This window comes from Salmo salar, chromosome ssa18, assembly GCF_905237065.1.
Source record: "Salmo salar chromosome ssa18, Ssal_v3.1, whole genome shotgun sequence".
Taxonomy (NCBI): domain Eukaryota; kingdom Metazoa; phylum Chordata; class Actinopteri; order Salmoniformes; family Salmonidae; genus Salmo; species Salmo salar.
The window spans coordinates 23,004,844-23,031,962 of record NC_059459.1 but is presented as its reverse complement, the minus strand read 5'-3'; the positions used below and the strand labels follow the sequence as shown (position 1 = coordinate 23,031,962).

At 43.3% G+C, this 27,119-nt stretch overlaps 1 protein-coding gene across 1 annotated transcript in view; it reads right to left on the bottom strand.

Moving 5' to 3' along the window:
- Window positions 1–25,866, bottom strand: part of LOC106577062 (ryanodine receptor 2) — a 78,445-nt gene extending 52,579 nt beyond the window's left edge. Inside the window, exons 1-32 of the mRNA XM_014154774.2 lie at window positions 25,775–25,866; window positions 22,568–22,687; window positions 20,123–20,227; window positions 19,939–20,013; window positions 19,706–19,784; window positions 19,434–19,546; window positions 19,040–19,163; window positions 18,795–18,891; window positions 18,593–18,667; window positions 18,162–18,318; window positions 17,875–18,039; window positions 17,575–17,696; window positions 16,008–16,191; window positions 15,732–15,867; window positions 15,474–15,569; window positions 15,141–15,259; window positions 14,920–15,053; window positions 8,434–8,675; window positions 7,986–8,178; window positions 7,260–7,464; window positions 6,993–7,097; window positions 6,726–6,829; window positions 6,557–6,640; window positions 6,312–6,471; window positions 5,381–5,528; window positions 4,973–5,181; window positions 4,624–4,798; window positions 4,318–4,526; window positions 2,061–2,383; window positions 1,807–1,921; window positions 414–574; window positions 84–243 (exon numbers count right to left, since the gene is read on the bottom strand). Coding sequence (XP_014010249.2) covers window positions 84–243; window positions 414–574; window positions 1,807–1,921; window positions 2,061–2,383; window positions 4,318–4,526; window positions 4,624–4,798; window positions 4,973–5,181; window positions 5,381–5,528; window positions 6,312–6,471; window positions 6,557–6,640; window positions 6,726–6,829; window positions 6,993–7,097; window positions 7,260–7,464; window positions 7,986–8,178; window positions 8,434–8,675; window positions 14,920–15,053; window positions 15,141–15,259; window positions 15,474–15,569; window positions 15,732–15,867; window positions 16,008–16,191; window positions 17,575–17,696; window positions 17,875–18,039; window positions 18,162–18,318; window positions 18,593–18,667; window positions 18,795–18,891; window positions 19,040–19,163; window positions 19,434–19,546; window positions 19,706–19,784; window positions 19,939–20,013; window positions 20,123–20,227; window positions 22,568–22,687; window positions 25,775–25,822 — 4,542 coding nt within the window. The 5' untranslated portion in view covers window positions 25,823–25,866. The remainder of the gene's footprint in view (window positions 1–83; window positions 244–413; window positions 575–1,806; window positions 1,922–2,060; window positions 2,384–4,317; window positions 4,527–4,623; window positions 4,799–4,972; window positions 5,182–5,380; window positions 5,529–6,311; window positions 6,472–6,556; window positions 6,641–6,725; window positions 6,830–6,992; window positions 7,098–7,259; window positions 7,465–7,985; window positions 8,179–8,433; window positions 8,676–14,919; window positions 15,054–15,140; window positions 15,260–15,473; window positions 15,570–15,731; window positions 15,868–16,007; window positions 16,192–17,574; window positions 17,697–17,874; window positions 18,040–18,161; window positions 18,319–18,592; window positions 18,668–18,794; window positions 18,892–19,039; window positions 19,164–19,433; window positions 19,547–19,705; window positions 19,785–19,938; window positions 20,014–20,122; window positions 20,228–22,567; window positions 22,688–25,774) is intronic.
- Between the last annotated feature and the right edge of the window lie 1,253 nt (window positions 25,867–27,119).

Below are 27,119 nucleotides of genomic sequence, written 5' to 3'. Positions count from 1 at the left end.
ATTTGCTTTGGGAGCCTTCTTCTCCTTGTCTTTGCAACATTGTCTTTGCAACATTGTTAGTTACCTTTAACAGTTGACTTTACCTGAAAGAAGGTCCCCAGCTCCATGCCGTTGGAGCTGAATGTTAGCAGTCCAGTGGTGGTGTCTATCAGACAGCCTATGGCCAGGCCTGCACTCCTCCTGCTCTGCCCCAGGCCCGTGCTCTCTCCGGCGCACACCATGTAGCAGTTACTACGTTTCACACTGACATACAGAAATACAAGGTGGGAATGTCAAAATCTAACTTTAGTCTGAAAGCATTATTGTAATAATAATACAGTGATTGTAAAACACTTTTTAAACATTATGAACAAAACATGTCTAGAGAAAATGTAGACACAAAATGATGTTGCTTTGTCCCTTATTGAACCGACCTCTCATGGACCTTGCCCATGTCATCTCCGAGGGTGACGGTCACTGTGCGGATCTTTTCCAGGTCAAAGGTCAGCTGGTGCTGGTGGAAGTCAGAGGTGACCCAGCCCACCCAGACAGTGGAGGGGTCCTGACCAGGTAACACCCTCACTGAGTAATAGTACTGTGGAAGATTACAGGGAGTTACTGACTTTCTTTAACAAATGCCCTCAATTGACTTTGCTATCTTTACCCCTTTCATACACAGACAAAAATAAAACTATATTACCATGCCTGCTTCTTTTTACCTTTACATCTGAAAGCGGTAGGGGGTACAAAACATGGAAAAATAATACCCACCTAAAGACCTAGTCTTGATTCCTGCATTTTCACAGGCCCGGTTACCAAAATACAGCTATCGGGCTGTGTGAATGGTTCTCTGCTTTCTGCAGGTAAATTCATTAACACGTTCATTGTTTAACACCTCCCTAATTTCAAATGCAAACAGACTCCATGGTTTAACAACACCCCCCACCCCTCCCAATTTGCCAGTTACCCACTGATATGTATAAAAGTCACTCAGTCACTGATTTCCTCACGCCAGGATTACTGTAACTCTTTGTATACCTGTCTCAGTCAAAACTCACTCCAACGTCTACAATTAGTTCAAAACGCTGCTGCTCGGCTTTTAACAGGCACCAGGTAATTTAACCATATCACACCTATTTTAGCTCCTCTATACTACCAGTCACTTTTAGAATAGATTTTAAAATGTTATTAATCACGTTTAAGGCTAGGCTTGGTTTAGCTCCATCCTATATCTCAGATCTGTTATCTCCCTACGAGCCAGGACACAGCCTGAGATCCTCTGACAGGGCACTGTTAACCATGACATGATGCATTCTCTCATGTCAACCATACAGCCCACCACTTCACCACTATGCCAGGGCCAACCCAGGGGCTCACCAACCTGGTGACACCTCTAGGCCTGTGTGAAAACTAAAGGAGACCTGTCATTTTCCATTAGGGCCCCTAGACTTTGAAATGGTCTGCCAGAGGAGATCAGGCTTGCAGATTCAGTGCCTCTATTTATCTCCCTGCTGAAGACACTTTTATGAAGATGCTTGATTTCAATGTATGATTTTAATTACATATCTTTTTTTCTCCTTTTGTTTTTGTTCCTTTGTTAGTGTTTTTTATTTTATTGTATTATTTTATGATGTGAATCACTTTGTTACCTGTATTGAAAAGCGCTACACAAATAAAGTTATTATTATTAAAGGGGTATACCTGCAAGAAAGTGGTTCATAAGGGGCTGTTTGAAAGGGAATCATAAAAATCTTGCCTTATATTTTTGTACAGGTAATATACCACATATTCTGTCTGAAATGTGTAAAAATAGTTGAAGAGTATTACCGTAGTGGACTGGGCCAGATGGTCATAGTCGTCTTTGTCAGCATGAACCTCCTGCAGTAGACGGGCAGATGAGTGGCTTTTGTTCAACTCTGGTTTGGATTTCTTCAACATGAACCTAGGAGCACACATACACAGATTGACTTTTATTAAAAAATGCATATCAACACCATGAAATGCGAGCATTTTTCCCTCTGAAAATGTTCCCAAACCATTATACAGTATATGTATTGTTTGTCATAGCCTTGTCTCCCTACCGTTGTTTGAGTTTGGATGTTTTATCATGGCTGTAGTCCTTGTGGTTAAGCTCATCCCTGGAGCCAGTGTAAACATGAGCTGATTTCAGCAGCATCTCAAAGTCAGAGTCCACCTCAAACTCCTGCAGGTCTTTCCTGGCTGTGGAGACACTGCTGCTGATAGGTAGAGTAGCACCTACTGGTCTGGAGAAGGCCTCAGCACACTCTATAGGCATACTGAGTCTGTAGAACCCCATGTCACTGCCACAACTCTGGGGCCCCAATGACCTCTGTGTTACCTTTAGGCACGGTGGGCTCTCAGTGGACCCAGTGATTCTTGTCACCTTGTAAAACAAGACAACTTATAGAATTATACGCACATTTCTACAATAAGACCTGTGCTACTAAATATAATGGTAAGATTAAACTACCTTGTACATGCTTGTAGTCGAGAGATTGACCCGTACAGTACTGAGGGGTATACTACAAAGCAAGATCAATGACTTGAATAAATATTCTGAAATAACTTTCAATTTTTTTGAAAGATAAGCTTGAAATGGGCATGGTCTAATTGACTGAAAAACCAAACACATACAGTATTTAAGTTTAACTTTAGTCAGTAGGAATCAAATCTAGGGCTGTCCCCAACCCCCAAAAATCTTTGTTGACCTAGAGTCATCTGTTCTTTCGACCAATCGATTGGTCAAAATGTTTAAACGCGCATTGTTCCCTATATAGCCACACCCTATATGTGTTTTAATAAAATCAACTATATGTAGGCTACTGAGCAAGTCTGATGCTTTAAGCACACTGTGATTAAATAATTAAGACACACAAATGACTCCAGGGAGCCAGAGATCAAGATAGCCTAACCAGAAGAAAAGAAACCTGTTCCTCCCACTGCTGCTGGCTTTTGCAGATTCTGCTGTTACGCTCCTGCTGTTATGCTCCTAATAAGCTACACCAGGGGACGGCAACCTTTTCCATTTGGAGTGCCAATTTATCTTACCATTTCTACCGATCTGCGTACCAGTTATGACTTTTATATGCACATTTTTGTGGAACAGTTTCATTTCATTTATAATAGTCTTCGTATCTCAACATCATTATCATGTGGTTAATCAAAATTCTAAAAGTAACTTCTATTGCCATCTATGTAAAAATAGCCTACATAAAGCCAACAAATAAAAACATTGCATTCTGCAGGTTGAAATTATCCTGATAAAAATAAACATGCTATGAATCACATTGGCTAGGCATGGACTGTCTGCACAGAACTTGAAACATTTTATCAATTATTAACTTTGGTCAGGCCTGAAGCTCCTGCTAGCAAACTTGCAACATTGTATAAAATATTCTGTGCCCTCAAGAGTTTCTCTTCCAGTGAGCTCCAGACAGACACAGCTGTAGGCTATTTGCGCAAGGTTTAAATGGTAATCAGGTAGGCCTATTTTATGAAGTTTCCACCGGATCAGAGCATGACATTTTTTCCCCTCCTTTCACACTGAGTGGTTATCGAAAGAGAGCTGGAAAGATTTTTTAAATAGGCTACATTGAGGAACTATTGTCATTCTCAATGGATGTAAAAACAGACTTAATTTACTGAGTTAGGACAATCAGAAATACTATCAGATCCTTAAATGGGCACATTTATAGGCTACATTTGCACGCAGGCCTGGTAGCCTAGGTCTACTTCTATGTATAATCAGGTGAACGTCCTTACTCAACATTGACAAGACTGCTACAAACAGCCTAAACTCCTAAATGGAATGAAATAAACCAAAACGTGTTCCTCACAAGTGTAGCCTAGCTTGTGCAGTCCGCAAACAACGTCTCCACTCCGACAATGAGAACGGTAAAAGACTGTAATAATAAATATATTCAATCCATTAACAGAAATTACTGTAACCAAACAAACATTGTAGATTAGAAATGATGTGAACTGTCCTACTGGTGATACTGGTGTGCCATCTCCATGGCCTCCACAATGCATTAGTCCATTGAGACAGGCGTGAATAAGACAGGTGTCTCATGTGCCATAAAAAAACATATATTTTAGACTGCTCAACAACAAAAAAACCTAGGTCGACCAACAGCCTATCGACCAAACAATCGACCAGTCGACTAAATGGGGTCAGCCCTAATCAAATCAATAGTTATTTCTGGTTGTTCAGTTGTTTCTGGTTTACCAAAGTTAGCCGGCTAACTCATTGTTCCTGCTTTGTAGTATACCCCCCTGGTTCAGGTCAGGTTGGCTTGTGGATGTGTGGTGACTAACCTGTATGCTATCATGGTCTGTCTGTACAGGGATGAACTGTGGTTGTCTCCAGCTCATCCACAGGGCTGGGTCTCTGGCCATGTTGACAGCAAATGGCTTATAACCTTCCAGTAGGCCACACACTGTGAAGTAACACAGCGAGGCCACGTCACGACCCAGATTCAGCCTGGCCTTCTGGTTCACCCCGAGACTACACACAGGGAGGAAGCCTAGCAACGACAGGAACAGGGGGAGGAGGGAAAACCATCAGGTCAACACATCAAGATGGTGTTTATGAGGTAGAAGAGATTGACCAAATTAACAAACCCTGGTTGATGTCAAAGTCCTTGGCAGCCAGCTCTGATCCGCGGTCGTTCAAAAGCACCTCTCCATTGAGAGTGACCATCATGGTGCATTCTCCCATGTCAACCATACAGCCCACCACATCACCACTCTGCCAGGGCCGACCCAGGGGCTCACCTCCCTGGTGACACCACTGGGCCTGTGTGTGAGAGACAGAAGTGAGCAATTGCAAGAGACCTTACCAATGGCTACACGCCAAGCTGTGTGTAATGTCCAATTCATGACTCACTTCTAACGGTGGGAGCTTATCAATGTATCCTAAACAATATTATTGATTACAGCATGTCACCAGTAGTCATTTCAGTCTTCTCACCTTGGAGCCGTCAAACACAAAAGCCTGCATGTCTGATCCTAGTTCCCCATTCGGTGTGCAGTGGGGACGAGCCCAGCCTACCCGCATGTCCCCTGCCGTCACCGCCTCAAACTCAAAGTACCACTTCCCCCTGGTCACAGCATACGACTTGTCTGCCCTGAAGACCCTGAACTTCTCAGCCGCTGTGTGACATGGGTCTGGCATAACACCTGAAATCCAAAGGAGTAACAGCACAGAAATACTAGCAAATAACAAGAGAAAATTCTTTAAGCAGTAAAACAAGGAATAGTATGACAAATGTTCCACCACACAGCACATTAAAATAACCTTTGAATAATTATTAGAGGTGTACAAGATTATACTATTGATTAAAATCATTGCTATAGTGGAATGTGAATTCATCCATACCTCTGTCCTGGTCCAGGGGCTCCAGACTGTAGCCGTAGCACAGCAGGGTGCACACGGCCTCCCTCACACCGTCTCTGCCAGATTGTCTGCTCCTCTCATCCAGCAGGCTGTAGGGCACCAGGTGGGGGCTCCGCTTGGCCTTCACATCCTAGAAAAAAAAGAGAGAATGAATTAGCACTCATTACCACTATATTACTATCACATACACTGAGTGTACAAAACATTAGACTGACCAGGTGAATCCAGGCGAAAGCTATGATCCCTTATTGATGTCACTTAAATCCACTTCAATCAGTGTAGATGAAGGGGATGAGACAAGTTAAAGAATGATTTTCAAACCTTGAGACAATTGATACATGGATTGTGTATGTGTGCCATTCAGAGGGTGAATGGGCAAGACAAAATATTTAAGTGCCTTTGAATGGGGTATGGTAGTAGGTGCCAGGTGCACTGGTTTGAGTGTGTCAAGAACTGCAACGCTGCTGTTTTTTGTTTTTTTACATAACAGTTTCTTGTGTGTATCAACAACGGACCACCACCCAAGGGACATCCAGACAATTTGACCAAACTGTGGGAAGCATTGGAGTCAACATGGGCCAGCATCCCCGTGGAATGCTTTCGACACCTTATAGAATCCATGCCCAGACGAATTGAAGCTGTACTATGGGCAAAAGGTGGTGCAACTCAATAAAAACATGTTCTTAATGTTTTGTACACTCACTGTATAGACCAAACTAGTCTGCTCCTTCAAATCCTTCATCAAGTCATATCAGGAAGGTATTCTCATCCACAATGACAAACCAGGCTTACCACTACTAAATGACCAGCTAACATTTTTATGGACTCCTATTTCAAGGCTCTTGGCAAAGCAGATATTTCATTCATTCCGCTGCTGTAGTTTGGCTAGGTCTACCCTTGTATCAAAGCCTACCTGGTGTGAGCTGTAGGTCCAGCCCTGCCTGATCCGGTCCCTGGCCCACACGTTGTGATCGTTCTCAGCCAGTAGCTCCACCACCGCCTCCTGGGCAGGACTCAGGATGATGTGGCTCAGGTCTACCGGGGCTGGTCTGTACCCACTAGGCATCTCATACCTAGACAGGAGAGGAAAGGTTAATTTACTACAAAAGACAAAAGGAACACTCACTCATAAAGAGTCTCAAGACTAGAGCTACATACTTGGTGGAGAGCCTCAGGTATCTCACTCCCTCATCAGCACGGCCATCTGCCAGTCCAATATGCAAACCAAGGGCAATGAGAGTCCTTCACAAAGAAGTAGAATAAAGACAAAATAAGTGTCTTGAGAGGTCCTTTTGATGTGAATGTGTGAATGGCAGAGGAGGCTTACCGGAGTGTGTCCTGGGACATCTGAAGGCTGTGGTTTCGCTCCTGTTCTGGGAGCCTCGAGAACTCCACCAGACAGGGGTCCTGCTTCTTACTGTCATCTCTCACCTACATCACAATGCACAGCAGTCAAAATACATATACACTGTTGACATGAACAGCTGTGAGCAGCTTGCTATGGAAACCATACAATCAGTAGACCAAGAAACAGGAATGTATGTAAGGGATTTGGATACAAGGCCATAACCCATTCAGTAGTTGCATCACTCACAGCTCCATGGGTCCATCCAAGGTCAATCTTGTCCATGACCCACAGCTCATGGGTGTTCTCTGCTAGTCTCTCACGGATATGCTCCAGTTGAACGGGCAACACCACCTAAGGAACCACATGGGGTTGGGGTATATGATAAAAGAGGGAAGATAGATCCTACTCTGTTTTCACCTAGCTAAAGTAGGTTGTGTGCACCGACATGCTTTAAAGGCCATGGTCAAACGTGCAAAGACAGTACAGAGGTCAAAGTACTACTGGATTTGGTACCTGGCTGATGTCTACTGGACTAGGGGTAAAGGTTGCTGGGGTGAGGGGTACAGTGGGGCCCAGAAGGTATTGCTCCTGGGTGAAGTCCTGACACGGCTCCACCCTCAGCTTCACCCTGGGGAGCAGAGCCTCGGAACACGGGGCGAAGCCTGGAGGGGGCAGGAAATGGAACTCTCCATGTCTCCCACCCAGCAGAAAACGCACCCTGTGGTCACACAGTCCAGACAAACACATAGATTTGATCAGACAGAGCCACACATTTATTACCTGGACATTGAAACAGAATCAGATCACATTCATATAGAAATGGGAAATTATGTTTTCAGAAAAGCACTCCAGAAATATAGGTAGATTCATTGAAAGAACGGAAAGTATGCCAACAACACATATACAGTGGGGAGAACAAGTATTTGATACACTGCTGATTTTGCAGGTTTTCCTACTTACAAAGCATGTAGAGGTCTGTAATTTTTATCATAGGTACACTTCAACTGTGAGAGACGGAATCTAAAACAAACATCCAGAAAATCACATTGTATGATTTGTAAGTAATTAATTTGCATTCATTTGCAAATTAATTACTTAAAAATCAAACAATGTGATTTTCTGGATTTTTGTTTTAGATTCCGTCTCTTACAGACCTCTACATGCTTTGTAAGTAGGAAAACCTGCAAAATCGGCAGTGAATCAAATACTTGTTCTCCCCACTGTAGGTAATACTCTCACTTGACACCAGCCGAGAAGCTGACCACTGGGAAGAGCAGTCCGTCAGTGTTGAAGTTCTCCAGCATGCCCTGGACCGGCTGCCCATTGACCCGGAAGGAGATACAGGTGGCAACGAGGTCAATGCAGCAGCTGACCACATCGTCCTCCCTCAGAAGGTGGTGATAGGGAGAGCTCACTCTCCGGCCAACACAGCCTGATGTACAGGACAGATAGAGTGCCAGACTTTACATTCATAGTTGGCAGACGTAGATTCTGTATGAAATGCTTTCCCCTGTAACCTGAGTATGTAATAAAACAAAATAAACGAATCACAAAAAATTTATGGCAGAAATGACAGATGCATTTGCTTCATGATTGTGAAGACTTTCTCAATGAAACTGCTCCTATCCAGCACATAATAACACCCGCGAAAATTCATTCATCTTCCCTTCTCGTAGTGTTCCCTCACCTGACCAGAGGTACAGCCCGTCAAAGCCATAGGAGCTGAGGTCATCTCCTACCCCGTTGCCCCCCCAGGCCTCTCCACCCGTGAGATAGGGGTTGTAACCCTCCTTGTTGGCCCAGCCCACACGCAGGTGAGTGGGCTCAGCCGTGAGGAAGGGCTCCACCTGGTCTACAGTCATCTCATAGTACCACCTCCTGTGCTGGGCCGAGTCATCACCGAGGGCCAGGAAGATGTTGGGCCTCATGCTTTGGTAAAGAGGAGATGTGTGATGAATACAGTTCCTCATTACTTTGAGCAACTGGACAAAAGACTTATGACACTGGAGCACTTGTTTGTCTTATAGTGACTGGTCTAACAGATATTAGTTGAATTGGTTTGTTTTTGTTCAGGAGGGATGAATAAAGGGGGAATGGGGATACTGTTAGTGCCCTATTCAATAAACATAACAAATAAAAACAACTTTAAAGAAGAAAAGCTATCAGATGTGGAGGGCTTAAATAAAAAATGTCAAGATGAAACTAGACTGATGTTTTAAACAGAATGATTTAATGTTGATGTGTAGTGGAATGTGGTAGGCTAGTACTTCTTATTCCAGTATACCACTGAGCCAAGTCTTATTGATGACGACATGCAAATAGTTATTTCTTACATTTTAAATGTACATTTCAAATGATTATGACATTACAGTTGATGATGTTAGAAAGAACCATGCCATCACAAGAGATTGAAGATTCTAATTCAGGAGAACATCATGTCACGGTTGTCGTCGGGAAAGGAGGACCAAAATGCAGCAGGAATGTGGATGCTCATCTTGACGTTTATTTAACTCAAAAGTGAACACCAAAATAATAAACAAAACGAACTCACGATCAACCCAACAGTCTTGTAAGGCTTACTCACGCTAAACAAGAAACAGGCAAAACAAGAAACAATATCCCCTAAACAATAAGGGAGGGAAGGGAGGGTGGCTGCCGTCAACGACGGCACTGTGCTACACTCTCCCTCCCCAACCCACCTATCCTGGAGGTGGCTCAGGTGCGGGACGTGGACCTCGCTCCACCTTCGGCATCGCCCACTTCGGTGGCGCCGATAGCTGCGCCTGGCAGACGGGCCACTCGGGCTGACCCTGGCAGACGGACCGCTCGGGCTGGGCCGGAGGGCAGGCGGGCCGCTCGGGCTGGGCCGGAGGGCAGGCGGGCCGCTCGGGCTGGGCCGGGGGGCAGGCGGGCCGCTCGGGTTGGGCCGGAGGGCAGGCGGGCCGCTCTGGCGGCTCCGGGCTGGCGGGCCGCTCTGGCGGGCAGCTCAGTCGGGCAGCTCTGGTGACTCCTGACTGGCGGACAGCTCTGGCGGCTCCGGGCAGTCGGGCAGCTCTGGCGACTCCTGACTGGCGGGCAGCTCTGGCGACTCCTGACTGGCGGGCAGCTCTGGCGACTCCTGACTGGCGGGCAGCTCTGGCGACTCCAGACTGGCGGGCAGCTCTGGCGACTCCGACTGCGGCAGCTCTGGCGACTCCAGACTGGCGGGCAGCTCTGGCGACTCCTGACTGGCGGGCAGCTCTGGCGACTCCTGACTGGCGGGCAGCTCTGGCGACTCCTGACTGGCGGGCAGCTCTGGCGACTCCTGACTGGCGGGCAGCTCTGGCGACTCCTGACTGGCGGGCAGCTCTGGCGACTCCTGACTGGCGGGCAGCTCTGGCGACTCTTGACTGGCGGGCAGCTCTGGCGACTCTTGACTGGCGGGCAGCTCAGGTGACTCTTGACTGGCGAGGCTGGGCTGACGCACTAGACGCCTGATGCGTGGGGCTGGTACTGGACGTGCCAGCCTGGAGACACGCACCTCCATGCTAGTGCGTATAGCGGGAAACACCGGACCGTAGAGGCGCACTGGCGGTCTTGAGCGCAGGGTTGGCTTCACCCCTTCAGGCTCGATGCTTACTTCGCCCTGGCACATGCGGGGCGCTGGTACTGTGCCTACCGGCCTGAAAATCCCAGGCCTCACCACAGCCCCAACCCCAAAGCACGGGACCTGTCCAGTCTGTCTCTGCCCTACAAGGGTACGGGGAGCTGGGCTGGGGCTCCAATCTCGCCCCGCCAAACAGCCCTTGTGCCCCCCCCCAAAAAACAATTATTGGGGCTGCCTCTGGGGTTCCCTTAACTTGTCCTCCCAGAATCTTCGCTCCTTCTGCCAAGTCCATCCATCAACGCTGTTCACCTGTGGCTCCCTCCTCCTCCGCTGCTTGGTCCTTTTGTGGTGGGTAATTCTGTCACATGTGTCGTAGAGGAGAGAAGACAAGGCGCAGCGGGAATGTGGATACTCATCTTTCTTTAATGAAAAAAACATGCAAAGCATCCACAGGGAAAACAATAAACAATACTCACGACGACAGGAACATTTTACAGGCATACAAACGCAGTGCAAAAACAATTACCCACAAACACACAGACAAACACACCTTACTAATATAGGACTCCCAATCAAAGGCAACTCAACACACCTGCCTTCAATTGGGAGTCCCACCCCAATTAACTCTACATAGAAAACCAAAGCTAGACAGAACGTAGACACACATACCAAAACACAAAGACCTCTGCCACGCCCTGACCAAAACTAATACAATTACTCCCTCTGCTGGTCAGGACGTGACACATCAGTTGAAACGGCATTCAGTCAGTTCTTTCAACAGAGAGCAGAAACCATAAAGATAGCTATGTATCCTGATTACCATAGCCTGGCAATATCCAGTACAGAGCAACAAAGAGTAATAGAGTAAGTACTCATTGATAAAAATTTAGCGAGACACTCCATGTTGGTACTGAAAAAGTATTTAACTATCAAACACTGGTATGAAATAATACTAAAATCATTGTTTCCGCTGCAGTCATTTAGCTGTGGCGCTGTGCCATTGCAAAATCATTGACACCATGGCAAAAAAATATAGAACATTCACAAATATTTCTGCCGAGGCGCACTTTGAAGTGGCTACAACAGTCCACATTTACTTTTCCTCTGCAAACAAAACGAGTAATGAATAAAACAAATCTGACAACCCTATTGTAGAATAGTTGATCTACTTACCTAGTCAGCTTGTTGTGTGTTCTATGAGAGAAATATTCCTCTCGAGGGGCATTCAAGTTACGAGTGCCATAGGGAGGAAAATATGCATTCTGACAAGCACTCAATGTACAACAATTCTTCTAATCGTGGGAAAACAGCAGTTCTGCTCTCTTCCTGATAGCATTTTCTATTGCCTTAACCACATGGTTTCATATTATCATATTGAAATGATCAAAATATGATAACTAATTTCAATCAAATGCTCATCTTTGTATATTTGATGGTAAAGGATGTAAATATGTGGTCACTGGCATTGGTTGTATTGGTATGGTCATCATTACTTTAACGACATCTCTGATATGTGTACCATATAATATCATCATTTTATAACATGGCATTGTTGAATACTCATTTCTGATTGGTTTGAAGGGCATTTTGGAGCATGCATTATTTCCCTATAACGCACGGTATATTGCACGGCACAATTCAATGGCTATAGTTCATACTTGTTCTATGTTTAAGCTGCTTTTGAAAGCAAAAGTAAAACTGTAAACATTATTGCCATTTGATTGATGGTTAGCTAAACTAGCAGGTCTGTTTGTTTGGTAACCAAGGCAACAACTGTCACTATCTAGAAACTTGTTAGCTACTTCAGTGGATGTTGAACACGTTTCTACCTGCAAATGAACACATTTCTAGTGGCAAATGTGTTAAATTATAGCTATGGTATAAAAGGGATAATCAACTCAGGGCTCTATGCGTTGTCTGGAAAATAATACATCTCCGTGGAAGGTTGGTTCCACTCCACGTCATTCATTATGTTCCAGAGAACGCATAGACCATCGTTGATTATCCCTTAAATATTTTTATGAGGTGTACAATGCTGCACAGAACTATAGTCATGGTTATCAAACATTATATCAGAACGTTGTCACGAGTTTGTTGAAAAAGTAACTGTAGAAAAAAAGTGTCTATGGCAACATGACCCAGTGCAATATCACAATGTAATTCTAATTTTATAGAGACTACAAAACATAAGCAATAGCACTACGAGAGTGAGTGCTCCCTGTCGGTTGTAGATGGTGGACGAGCTGAGAAAGGAGTTGGTGGGACGGGAGGAAAGTGTGACAGAATGAGAGAGGAAGGTAGAGGAAAAGAGACAGAGAAGACAGGAGAATGAGGGAAATTGAGACTATTGCCGAGATCAGGGAGACAGAGGGCAGAAATGGAGAGAGAGGAACTAAAAAGGGAGAAGAAGATAAAGAGGGAGTTGGGCAGGAAGAGGGATGATCTCCAGAAAGAGATGTAGAGTTCCCTCTAATCAAAGGGTACAAGAAGAAAAGAGGTTGGAGATGGAGAAAATGGCGGAGGAGATGAGAGAAGAAAAGGCTGGGACCTCTAGAGAAATAAGTGATGGTGAGAGAGATGGAGGGAGCATCTGAGCCTTGCATGGATGGAGAAAAAGTAATGAAAATGAAGGAGAGGAGATAGGGGGACCAAGCAAAGCAGGAGAACATTTAAGGAGAGGAAGATTGACAACTGCTGCGGGAGCATTAATAGCAGAGAGAAGGAACAGGAGAGCGGTGAAAATATAAAGACCTGTGTGAGTGACAGAGACGTTGCTTGTGAATCTGCCTTTGAGAGCTCAGAAGATGAAGAGCAGTCAAGTGTTGAAATGGAAAAAGAGAATATCAAGGGTAAGAAAGGGAAAATCTTCACCAGGTGGTTTCTTAACTAATGGTGAATTGACAGAAACAGAGACGGGTGGTGAGAAGGAATAAAAATAAAAAATATATATTTTAAAATATAAGGTAGTTTACTACCACAAAAACATCCCTTGTCATTTCTGAATTTTAAATGGTTAATCAACAGAATGTCATGATTTGGTTTCACAAACTAATAGTCACAATTTACATGTAACGAACTAAGGTGTTTTGGTGACACTTTCACAGAAGCTGTTTTTGTATCACAATTCCAGTGGGTCAAAAATATACATGCACTAAGTTGACTGTGCCTTTAAACAGCTTGGAGAATTCCAGAAAATTATGTCATGGCTTTAGAAGCTTCTGATAGGCAAATTGACATCATTTGAGTCAATTGGAGGTGTACATGTGGATGTATTTCAAGGCCTACCTTCAAACTCAGTGCCTCTTTTCTTGACATCATGGGAAAATCTAAAGAAATCAGCCAAGACCTCAGAAAAAAAATTGTAGACCTCCACATCCTTGGGAACAATTTCCAAACAACTGAAGGTACCACGTTCATCTGTACAAACAAAAGTACGCAAGTATAAACACCATGGGACCATGCAGCCGTCATTCCGCTCAAGGAGAAGCGTTCTGTCTCCTAGAGATGAATGTACTTTGGTGCGAAAAGTGCAAATCAATTCCAGAACAACAGCAAAGGACCTTGTGAAGATGCTGGAGGTACAAAAGTATCTATATCCACAGTAAAACGAATCCTATATCGACATAACCTGAAAGACCGCTCAGCAAGGAAGAAGCCACTTCTCCAAAATTGCCATAAAAAAGCCAGACTATGGTTTGCAACTGCACATGTGGACAAAGATCGTACTTTTTGGAGAAATGTCCTCTCGTCTGATGAAACAAAGATAGAACTGTTTAGCCATTATGACCAGCGTTATGTTTGGAGGAAAAAGGGGGAGGCTTGCAAGCCGAAGAACAGCATCCCAACTGTGAAGCACGGTGGTGGCAGCATCATGTTGTGGGGGTGCTTTGCTGCAGGATGGACTGGTGCACTTCACAAAATAGATGGCATCATGAGGCAGGACAATTATGTGGATATATTGAAGCAACATCTCAAGACATCAGTCAGGAAGTTAAAGCTTGGTCACAAATGGGTCTTCCAAATGGACAATGACCCCAAGCATACTTCCAAAGTTGTGGCAAAATGGCTTAAGGACAACAAAGTCAAGGTATTGGAGTGGCCATCACAAAGCCCTGACCTCAATCCTATAGAAAATGTGTGGGCAGAACTGAAAAAGCGTGTGTGAGCAAGGAGGCCTACAAACCTGACTCAATTACACCAGCTCTGTCAGGAGGAATGGACCAAAATTCTTATTGTGGGAAGGCTACCCTAAACGTTTGACTCAAGTTAAACAATTTAAAGGCAATGCTACCAAATACTAATTGAGTGTATGTAAACTTCTGACCCACTGGGAATGTGATGAAAGAAATAAAAGCTGAAATAAATCATTCTTTCTACTATTTTTCTGACATTTCACATTCTTAAAATAAAGTGGTGATCCTAACTGACCTAAGACAGGGAATTTTTACTAGGATTAAATGTCAGGAATTGTGAAAAACTGAGTTTAAATGTATTTGGCTAAGGTGTATGTAAACTTCCGACTTCAACTGTATGTATTAACGAATGGAAATGTCAGTGTGAGTCAGAGGGTGAATAATGGTTGTGTACCTGGTGACCTGGTTGACAAGGCGAGTCTGGAGAAGCAGGTCTCGCTCTGGTAGCAGGTTATCACAGATCAGATGCTGGTTGGAACGCACTGCCATACCATGACACACACAGAGAGAACACAGCACATCCAGGACCTGGGATAGAACCATACACAGGTTAATATGTCAATAAATCAGGTTCATATTTCAATAAAACACTATTATTTAACAGAGAAATGGTACCTTATGGTTCCGCCCATGCTTATCGAGTAGAGAGATGATGGATTTAATGTGTCCTTCCCTTATAAAGTTGAGAGTCTCAGGACTCTCCACAAGGACACAGTGTAAAACCTCCAGGACACCTACACAACAGACACAACTTAGTGGCAACATCTACATGTAAAATCTAATGTGTGTCACCCCTTTACGGAAAAAACACATGTATTTCACGTGATCACATGTGAAGTGTTCCAAAAACACATGTTTTCACGTGAAGTCATGTGGTTATTCTGAAAGGGACCATTCTTGTCCTAAGAGGTCATGGGTAAAAGTAGAACCCCAAAATGATGCACTTACCAGTGGAGGCCTCCAGTCTCTCCAGCCTGCTCACCAGCCAGTCCAGGGAGCCTGAGAACTGGGCACAGTTCCTACGATTTCCCCTGATAAGAACAGCTGGAGGGGAATATAAAACAAAGGATGAAACTAAGTATGACTTTTTACTTGTAGATCTGTACAGATTTCCCATGCATCATTTTTAAAGTCACTCGAATGTGGGGTGGTAGTGCATGAAGTTCTTATACAGAGAGTATTTGATGCTGAGTGGGTCATTCTCACCCAGTAGTTCATAGAAGGAGTTGAGGATGTTCTCCCAGTCATCACCTGCCTCCTTCCCAGCAGCTGCAGCAAAATGAGAGGCACTGCTGTATAGGTGTAAACGGTCAATGCAGTCAAGAACTAAAGCGATGACCCCCTGAAAGAGAAAGAGATATCAAGAGATAAAGTAGCACATTTCCGAACAAAAACATCCTTGAACCATACAGATGCAGAAAACGTATTTTGTCATGCCACTTCTGGAGACAATAGATTCAAGGCTAAAGAAATCACTATTACCTCCTCTTGAAATAGATTCTGTCTGTTCTTCAGAGCTCGCACACTGTTCTGCCTAGCCTCATGTCCTAGCCCCTCCCCAGGTGGCTGGAAGTAGCCAATCAGATCCTGCAAACTTAGGGCCACTATCTCCAGTGGCAGGTTGAAGGAGGGGATGTTCGCTTGCTGACTGAGACCATCAAGTCTCCTAAAACAAGAGAGGAGTTTGAGAGAAGATAGGAAATATTAACCTGTCTGGGCTAGGGGGCAGTATTTTCACGGCCGGATGAAAAACGTACCCAATTTAAACAGGTTACTACTCTGGCCCAGAAACTAGAATATGCATATTATTAGTAGATTGGATAGGAAACACTCTGAAGTTTCTAAAACTGTTTGAATGGTGTCCGTGAGTATAACAGAACTCATATGGCAGGCAAAAACCTGAGAAAAATCCAAGCAGGAAGTGAAAGTCTGAGAATTGTAGTTCTTCTTTTGATTCTCTATCGAAACTACAGTGTCTGTGGGGTGACGTTGCACTTCCTAAGGCTTCCATTGGCTGTCAACAGCCTTCAGAAAGTGGTTTGAGCATTTTCCTGTCACTGGGCAGATAATAGGAGCTCAGTTACTGAGTGGTCTGCCTGGCAACAAAGGGATTGGATATGCGCGGTCAAGCGAGCACGCCGTTCCTTCTTTTTCTTCTTGAATGAATATGCTATTGTCCGGTTGGAATATTATCGCAATTTTATGTTAAAAATACCATAAAGATGTCTGAGCTAAAATACTGTGATGGCTGAGCTATATTGAAAAATGTGCTTTCTCCGTAAACCTATTTTAAAATCTGACACAGTGGTTGCATCCAGGGGTAGTCTATCTATAATTCTTTAAATAATTGTTATATATTTTGTCAACGTTTATGATGAGTATTTTTGTAAATTGATGTGCACATTCACCGGACGTTTTGGTGGGAATACATTTTCTGAACATCACGCGCCAATGTAAAATGCTGTTTTGGGATATAAATATGAACTTTATCGAACAAAACATACATGTATTGTGTAACATAATGTCCTAGGAGTGTCATCTGATGAAGATCGTCAAAGGTTAGTGCTTCATTTAGCTGTGTTTTGGGTTTTATTGACACATGTCCTTGCTTGAAAAATGGCTGTGTGATTATTTTTGTCTATGTACTCTCCTAACATAATCTAATGTTTTGCTTACGCTGTAAAGCCTTTTTGAAATCGGACAATGTGGTTACATCAAGGAGAAGTGTATCCTTAAAATGGGATAAAATAGTTGTATGTTTGAGAAAGTTGAATATGACATTTTGTTGTTTTTGAATTTGCCGCCCTGATATTTCACTGGCTAGCGTCCCACGTAGCCCATAGAAGTTAAATTAAAACATTTTAAATTTCCAAATGTATAGATTCTTTGTCCAGGCCTTGCTAATACGAGCCCAAATGTCCACAAACTACACAATGGCTCCATCATTTACACTCTGCACTCTCAACCAATCACACTGTTACCTCAGCTAAATCCCTCACTGGGGGAACCCAGTTAGCCAGGTTTCCTAGAGGGCTGTGTGATGGCCTACCTGATGAAGCCTGTGAAGAGGAGGACGGTGCTGCGGATGAGTCTGGCCGTGTGGGACTCCTCCCACTGAGAACGGGACAGGCTCAGACCATCATCCATGTGACCCTCATTGTGCATAATGGCCTGGAGAAAAGGTCATAGGACAATGTGACAATAAAACACAATACAGTACACATTTAACAGAAAAAAAGTCAACAACTAAAAGCTACGCATATGTCCAAGCAATGACTCAAATACTGAGTAAGCCTACAGTGTGATGAAATTCAGCAGAAATGAGCACCGGAAAAATATATTCTATTACCTTGCGCTGCACCGCTCCCAAGCGGGCACACTTGGCATCAATGGCTTGGTAGGTGAGCCACAGACCAGAGTCCACATGCTGGACGTAGCACAAGGAGTCTCCATACTTGATCTCTGAGGCACCCATACCATCAGTGTCCTTCTTTGGGCCACATTCTAGCTTCTCCTAAAGAGTGATGTGGAAATGTAATTCTGATCAACATCAACAATTGACACCGCTGGTTATCAGATTTGGCCTATGTATTTGGGGTAGGCAAAAAACTATGAATTTGGCATTTGACCTCAGACCTTGGAGGGTCGGAAGCAGAAGGATGTGGACTTCACGTCGGCCCTCTCCCTGTCCACCAGGTGAAGGCCTCTCTCCTCGGTCAGACTCAAGTACCTCCCTGTGGTGACATGGCGGAGCCTGAATGGCTGACCCCAGCGTGTGTGGCTACTACTCCAGCTGTTGGAAATAGTTGTTATGCTCAGTCAGCTAGAGCTCAGTCAGTATGCAGTAAGTGCATGGAGCTATGGCAGCAGCGGTAAGGAGAGGGAAGAATGCTGTCCGTACTCAAATCCTATGATTATTTTTGCCTCATCTTACCGTTACCACTCTACCTGACCAAATACAAGTGAGCGTATCTTTAATGACCACAGATACACATGCCTGCATGTTATGAGGTGGATTTGGAAAATCAGTGTATGAAGGGTATGAAACAAAAATGTGAGAGACTTACGCAACACGCAGGATCTCCAGCCTCCAGAGAGAGCGGGCATGACTCGACACTGCTCCACCCTCGTAGTGCACCATTCTAGGGGCATGAGAGAGAGCAAGAGAGTGAGCGATGAGAGAGTACAGGCTTGCATGAGTGAATGATTGGGAGCATTTAAATAATCAAAACGCTTGGTCGTGTGTATGGGTGTGACTCTGGGACTTACTTGCGTAGCTCCTCCCCCTGGTCTGTAGACGGGACAGTCAGACATTCGTCTGTGTGTCCATGCAGCAGCCTCAATGTGTCCCCGCCCTTCAGATACCCTATGATTAGCACACAAAGGAAAGTCAAGGATTACAATCAAGAAATAACACGTAACAATATCCCATATACAGTACACTTCCAAAATGGCAGGGGTTGTAATGTGCATTTAGGTTGTGTTCTCTGTAATGACAGAAAGAGGCAACCTGCCTTGAGCAACTCCACTCCCAGAACAGATGGGGGCGACTCGCCAGAGGGTCTGCTGGAAGGCTGCGTCCACAATAAGACTGCCACTTTCACTCGTATTGTCTATCACACTCCCATAGGACAAATGCTGCAGGGAAACAACCAAGACAAGAGCCTTAACAAGATCATGACAGTTATGGAGAATCAAGAGAGATCAGGATTAACAAGGATTTCACATAATGGAAACCATTTCTAAATAACCATCCATAAAGTGGCTGCTATTATTCTGGGGTCTATTTCAGACACTATTGAAGTTTATTCAAACATTAGCACGTTAGCTATTTCTCTCCTCTTTGAAGGGTACATGCCTTGTCTGCCATCTCATTATATCTCTTCATGCACTTCTCTGGCCACTCACCAGGTATCTCTCAGATGACACACTGACCAGGATGAGGTCGTCCCCGACACGGACCTTCTCCCCCTCTGACCTCTGCTTGGATGCCGGGTGAATTGTCCACCAGCATGCCTCACCTGGACACACGGGTAATTTGTATGGAATGTGGTTGATTGCCAGAACAAAGGGCATACTACTCACAGGCCTACTGAATTGATATCTAAACATCATCAAAACAAGCACTTTCTGATGTTCCACCAAGCACTGGAACACATCTTTAAAATGATGTGAAATACCTGTTTTATCATCCTGCAGACCAACATCAAATGCTAGCTTATCTGTCGAAGACTGGGATGTGGACAAACAGCAAAGATACTGAAGAAGAAGAAAATGTAGAAAGGTCCATTTAAACCTTGAACAAGCCCTTATGACTGGAATAAACGGCATAATCAAACACACAGGTTTCCTCAACCAAAATGAAAAGTCTTACTTCTCCAGAGAGATACTGTGATTGGTTGAGAAAGCTCACCATCCTGCTGTAGGAGTGTATGAGCAGTACAGCATGACCGTAGAGGAGGGTGCGATGACCACCTCCCTGACCAGCCTGCACAACACAACATAACTACAGCTCTTATTAAAACACAACCATGAACCATGACTTTACAGAAATCCATTATAGTTAGGCTAGAATGAGACCCAAGCTGTGAGCTCACCCCTGCTGCTTGGTCCTCCCTGTTAGCCAGCATCTCCTGCAGAGCTCTGACAGACAGACACTGGGCCAGCACAAAGGAACACACCGACAGGTCTGGAGGAACATTCTGGGGAACACAGTGCACACACTCCTGATTAATCAGACTCTTATCAAGAGTTGACCAATGGATTGATGATCATATTATGAGCAACAAGATCTGCTCTTTTAGTCTGCAAACGGTGTCAGTGGAGGAGGTGTTAAACCTATTGAAGTCATTACCCGATGGGAAATCTACAGGTTATGATCTTATGGACAATTTTTTGCTTCGCTGTGCTGCTCCCCAGATTGCAGTTGCACTGAGATACATATTTAATTGGTCACTGGAAAAGAGGATGTTTGCAAATGTATGGAAGCATGTGAAACTGTGTCCTATTCCGAAAGACTGCAAAGAACCCATTACTCCTGCCAATAGTCGACCAATTAGTCTACTCCCTACACTCAGTAAGATATTGGAGGGTATTGTGAGTAGACAAATATGGGAGTACATGGAAAAGAATGATCTGATTACAGCCAATCAGCATGCTTATCGCAAAAAACATTCCACTACCACTGCATTGGTTGACATGACTGACCAGTGGCTCAATGCTATGGATAATGGCAAGTTTGTGGGTGTACTATTTTTAGATTTCAGTGCAGCATATGATTTAGTGGATCATGAAATAATTTAGACAAAATTAATGCATTATGGTTTTAAGGAGGTAGCATTGAATTGGGTACAGTCATATCTAACTGACAGGAAACAGTCCACCTATATCAATGGTTCATTTTCTTCCCCTCATGTGTTAAACTGTGGAATACGGAGCTGTGAAGGGAACGGCACCTCCATACCTTCAGGCTCTGATCAGGCCCTACACCCAAACAAGGGCACAGCGTTCATCCACCTCTGGCCTGCTGGCCCCCCTACCTCTGAGGAAGCACAGTTCCCGCTCAGCCCAGTCTGACACCCCAATGGTGGAACAAGCTCCCTCACGACGCCAGGACAGCGGAGTCAATCACCACCTTCCGGAGACACCTGAAACCCCACCTCTTTAAGGAATACCTAGGATAGGATAAAGTAATCCTTCTAACCCCCCCCTTAAAAGATTTAGATGCACTATTGTAAAGTGGTTGTTCCACTGGATATCATAAGGTGAATGCACCAATTTGTAAGTCGCTCTGGATAAGAGCGTCTGCTAAATGACTTAAATGTAAATGTAATGTAAATGAATACCGCAGGGCAGCTGCCTTGGGCCACTTCTTTATTTAATATATACCAATGACCTTCCCTATGCCTTAGCTGAAACTCAAGCTACTATATTTGCAGATGATACTACAATTTATGCAGCAAGACAATCGGTTCAACAGGTACAGCAAGCTTTACAAGGAGATTTGGAGAATATCAGGGAGTGGGTTTGCCAGAACAAATTTGTTTTAAACACCAAGAAAACCAATGTTATGTTGGTCTGTTCCACTACGAAAAGGCCAAAACAGCATGGGACACAATTAAGTATGGGAGGAGTATAAATTGAAGAAGTGGCAGAAACCAAACTATTGGGAGTGCAGCTAGATAACTGCTTATCATGGTTGTCTCAAATAACTAATCTATGTATAAAAAAAAATATTAAAACAGCATGCATAATCAGAAGGATAGCTAAATATTTACCAGGGAAGATTCTTAAGCTATTAACACAAGCATTAATTGAGAGTCAGGTGAACTACTGTTCTATGGTCTGGGGAAATGCATCATCAAGTGAAGTTAGGAAGCTGCAGATTGCACAGAACAAAGCAGAAAGGATTGTTTTACGGTGGAGATATGGTTCTTCTGTTGCAGTCATGCGCAATGTTCTTGGTTGGTCATCAATCGACAAGATAATTGAAAAAAAACATGCTTATTTTATTTCATAATATACATAATTTAAAACAGCCAAGTTCTATTCACAACGGTAATCAGTTGGTAAGAGACAGACATTCCGTAAATACTAGGAATAGATTGTCCACATCTATGCGTTATCCAGACAGAAAAGAGAAATAGACAAAAGAACATTTCGATTTAGAGCAATAAAGAAATTGAATAAATTAACTGAGCAAACCAGAAAACTTTCAATATATAAATGTAAACATTATTTTAAAACGATTTAAATATAATACACAGAAATGTTGTGGGATTACAGTAGATGAAGAATCAATATTTTTTAGATTGAGTATTTATTGGTTCATTATGTTAGTATATTATGTATGTTTGTAATAGTGTGTTATATGTGAAAATGTGTTCATATATATAAATTGTATTTTAATGTTTAAGGACTCTTGGAAGATTAGTCCAAATGGGGACTAAAAGAGATCCAAATCAAATCAAATCAAAATCAAATCAATCCTCTGATCTGGCATTCTCTGATTCCAAAGACCATGCAGTGGGATGAAGCTTTACCTTGCAGTTGGAAGTGGACTCCAGACAGCAGAGTCTGCAGCCAAAGCCCTCTGCAGCCAGGCACAGTTTCAGATGCTCCTGTTGGGATGTGAAGATGCACTGCAGCACCACCTCATCATTCTGACAGAGGCAGGGGCACATAGTAGACCACATCGCTGTTAATAAATATTGAGCTAGTTGTTTTCACCTGAAAAACATCCAATGAAACTGACAGAAATAATTTCATGCTGTAAAACGAACTTAGACAGTATTTCAACATTGTATAACAGTGAGTGGTTAACTCCTTTTTAAAGTGCACTCCAAGGGAATCAGGTCACAGCCATATAAGGATAGCTGAGAGACTGTGGAGAGAGGAGGGACTAGCAGCCAGACTGGAACACCTCTCAGTGCCCAGGGCATGATGCCACCACTGAGGTGTCACTGTGTTGTTTGACCCCTGCCACACACTCCATTCCACCCTACTATCAGCAACCTCTGGACTTTATCAGTCCCGCTGCACAGAAGAACCACTTAGGGACCTAACTGAATAAGGAATAGGGCTCAGAGCTGGCTGGGGTCAAGAATGCCATTTCCACTCAGGCCATAAATAAAAAATCGTCAATATCCCATAAGCTTTCAAAGAGTCTGAATTGGATCCTGACCTCAATCATGCATTGCAGAGTCAGTCAGGTCAGGGCAGAGAGGCTAACATGGCCCATCACAAGTTCTTTACGAGCAGAGATAAGGGCCACAGCCAAACCCGTTTTTCCCCATATTAATTTAACAGCAGCGGGCCGCCACTTCTAAATTATTGCCACCACTCCAAAACACATGGTAAAAAATTATAGTAGTTGGTCAAATGTGTTCAGTGTAAACTTAAATGACTAAAACCAGAAATACAGTATTCACACCCCTGAGTCAATAATTTGTTGAAGCACCTTTGGCAGCAATTACATCTGTGAGTTTTTCTGGGTAAGTCTCTTAGAGCGTTCCCACACCTGGATTGCGCAACATTTGCCCATTATTATTTTCAACATTCTTCAAGCTCTGTCAAATTGGTTGTTGATCATTGCTAGACAACCATTTTCCTGTCTTGCCATAGATTTTCAAGTGGATTTAAGTCAAAACTGTAACTCGGACCCTCAGGAACATTCACTGTCTTCTTGGTAAATTACTCCAATGTAGATTTGGCCTTGTGTTTCAGGTTACTATCCTGCTGAAAGGTGAATTAATTTCCCAGTGTCTGGTGGAAAGCAGACTGAATCAGGTTTTCCTCTAGGATTTTGCTGTTGCTTAGCTCCATTCCATTTATTTTTTATCCTGAAAAACTCCCCAGTCCTTAACAATTACAAGCATACGCAGCTACCACTATGCTTGAAAATATGGTGGAACTCAGTAATCTGTTGTGTTGGATTTGCCCCAAACATATAACTTTGTATTCAGGGCAAAAAGTGAATTGCATTCCCACATTTTTTGCAAACAGGATGCATGTTTTGGAATATTTTTATTCTCTACAGGCTTCCTTCTTTTCACTCTGTCAATTAGATTAATATTGTGGTGTAACTACAATGTTGTTGATCCATCCTCAGTTTTCTTCTATCACAGTCATTTTAAATTCACCATTGGCCTCATGGTGAAATCCCTGAGCAGTTTCCTTCCTCTCCGGCAACTACGTTAGGAAGGACGCCTGTCTCTTTGTGGTGACTGGGTGTATTGATAGTCCATCCAAACTGTAATTAATAACTTCACCTTGCTCAAAGGTATATTCAATGTCTGATTTTTTTATTTGTACCCATCTACCAATAGGTGCCCTTCTCTGCGAGGCATTGGAAAACATCCCTGGTCTTTGTGGTTGAATCTTTGTACAGATAATTGTACATGTGGGGTACAGAGATGAGGTAGTAATTAAAAAATCATGTTAAACACTATTACTGCACAGGGAGTAAATCCATGCAACTTATTATGTGACTTGTTAAGCACATTTTTACTGATTAACTTATTTAGGCTTGCCATAACAATGGGGTTGAATACTTATTGACTCAAGACATTTCAGCTTTTCATTTTTAATGAATTTGTACACATTTCTAAAAACCTAATTCAACTTTGACATTATGGGGTATTGTGGAGGCCAGTGACAAAAAATCTCCATTTAATCTATTTTAAATTCATGCTGTAACACAACAAAATGTGTAAAAAGTCAAGGGGTTGGAATACTTTATGAAGGCACTGAAAGAACACGGCGTAAGCCATGACAAAATGTGTAGAATTGCAGGAAATTAGCTTTAAACTGCACATGTTCTTTCAGCCCCTTGGCAAATGTTCTCTCAACTTTGCCACCACTGCTGAAAAAAATCATAATGAAAACAAACTGCATACTTAGTTTCAGAAACTTTTAGTACGGGCTGAGAGACCAAAATGCCTGACCAGTACCTGTCACCACGGCCCTCACCAGTCAACCGAAGCATGTGAGTGTCCCACACAGCATCAACCAGCACTCCACTAGTGACATGTCTTTATCAGAGGGCTGAGATACCAAGCCCTGAGAAGACTCACAACCACAGAGAATGATAGGCCTCCATCATTCTCTGTGGTTGAAAATACAGTTAAAAATAGAACAAATGATTAAGCTCAATTTACTGTAGCCCATGTAGTTGCACAGAAATTTTTTTTAATATATATTTCTACAAAAATAGGTTAATGAGTTTGAATTTGGAGTAAAGGTTAACAATTAATTTGTCAGAGTGACAAAAAAAAGAGAGTAATGGTTGTTGTTATTCGCTCAAATGAGAGGAGAGCAATAGAGAGAGTAACAATTATGTAATTTTTACTCTCTTATTTCCTTAGCAAACAAAGCATGTCATGGTAGCCAACACACAGTTAGTTTTAAAGACAAGTAATAGCCATTCAATACAGCCTAGTAACTTTCAAATAGACAAAAAATTAAAGGTTGCTACTCAAAACTCTATCATGAAAACAAAGGTTTGGCTTTTCTTATTTGTCTAAGTAACTTTCAAACAAGTGAGTGACCGTGGGAAAAGGTTAACATGTAAAAAAGCATGTAACGTTACACATGACAATTGTGGCCGAAAGTACCAGTGATTATTATACACCTGTAAATGTTTCTTTTTCTGGCTACCGTATCGATTCCCTGCATAACCCAACCTTCTTCCAACTTTGCCGCAAATGCCACCACCAGAGTTAAATACTCCGTAGTATTAGCCCACTTACCGTACGTAGAAATTGGATTTCATCTTCGCTTTCTCCTGATTCAGCCATGTCCGAATATGTAAAGCAGTACACTGTCTGTAGAAGGCCTGGTTGAAAAATAATCAGTGAGATTGACCAACGCTCATTGGGTGGCGCCTTATCATTTCTGACCCAGCGCGCGCTTGGCAGGTAAAAATAGGCATCGACCAACCTGCGCAATTGCGTGCATTAAAAGCGCAATCTGCTAAAATGACTGTTGCTCAATAGTTTGGCCACCCATTTTCTTGCGGAACATAAACATCTCTCATTGTCAAGGCGCACAATATCTCACAGACAGCCAAGGGAGGTGATAGGACAGGTAGCCCTATACCACATGAGGCAAGACGATGTATTGAATAGTGCAGAGTAGGCTTAATGAATAAGACTTGCCACAGCAAAAGTTCCCACTTAAAATATTGTAAAAATGATTTATTGTTATCAGTGGCAACCCTTCATTCAGGGTGACCGCACCTGTTTTGAGCCCCACCGTTTCTTTTTTTTTGTCATTGCCTGTTTTGCATGTTATTTTGGAATTGATACATGTCACATATCAGTTTGCAAACAATGTAAAAAAATGTTTTACCAAAAAACTTTTGAGTTAATAAAGCCGCATACAAATATGGTCTCTTTTTTGCTTTCTTGAGTTAAGCACCTTCAAAATGCAGGTGTTTCAGCCTAGCTCAGTGCTTTCTGTGGTTGTGGGGCAGCCAGCAGAAAAAACAGAGTGTAGGGGTTCGTAATGTTCTCTAGTTGCTCAGTGATTGGCTCAGTGTTCTGTCACTCATGGGGACACTACGTCACCGCAAAATCTACGGGGAGAGCTCAACAGCATTCTTACATAGGTATTCCTTTTGTCCAGGTGGGCGATGGCAATGTGGAGTGCAATAGCGATTGCGTCATCTGTGGATCTGTTGGGGTTGTATGCGAATTTGAGGGGGTCCAGGGTGTCTGGGATGATGGTGTTGATGTGAACCATGACCAGCCTTTCAAATAATTTCATAGCTATAAACGTGTGCTACAGGGCGATACCCTGCAAGCAATAATGAGTCGTTACGACATCCCTGGCACATCACAAAATGGTTGCCTAAAGACGTTGTGTCATGGTCCCCTGGAAATTTTGTCTAGTTACTGATTGGTCCCCGAGGACGTTTTTAGGACATTTTGGGGATGTTGTGTCATTGTCCCCTGGAGGTTTTGTCTAGTTCACCAGGTGACATGCTTGTAAAAATGTAATAAAACGGATTTCAGTTTCCCTGCATTAAAATCACCGGCAATGAAAAATGCCACCTCTGAATGTGCATTTTCTTCTTTGTTTATGGTCCTATAC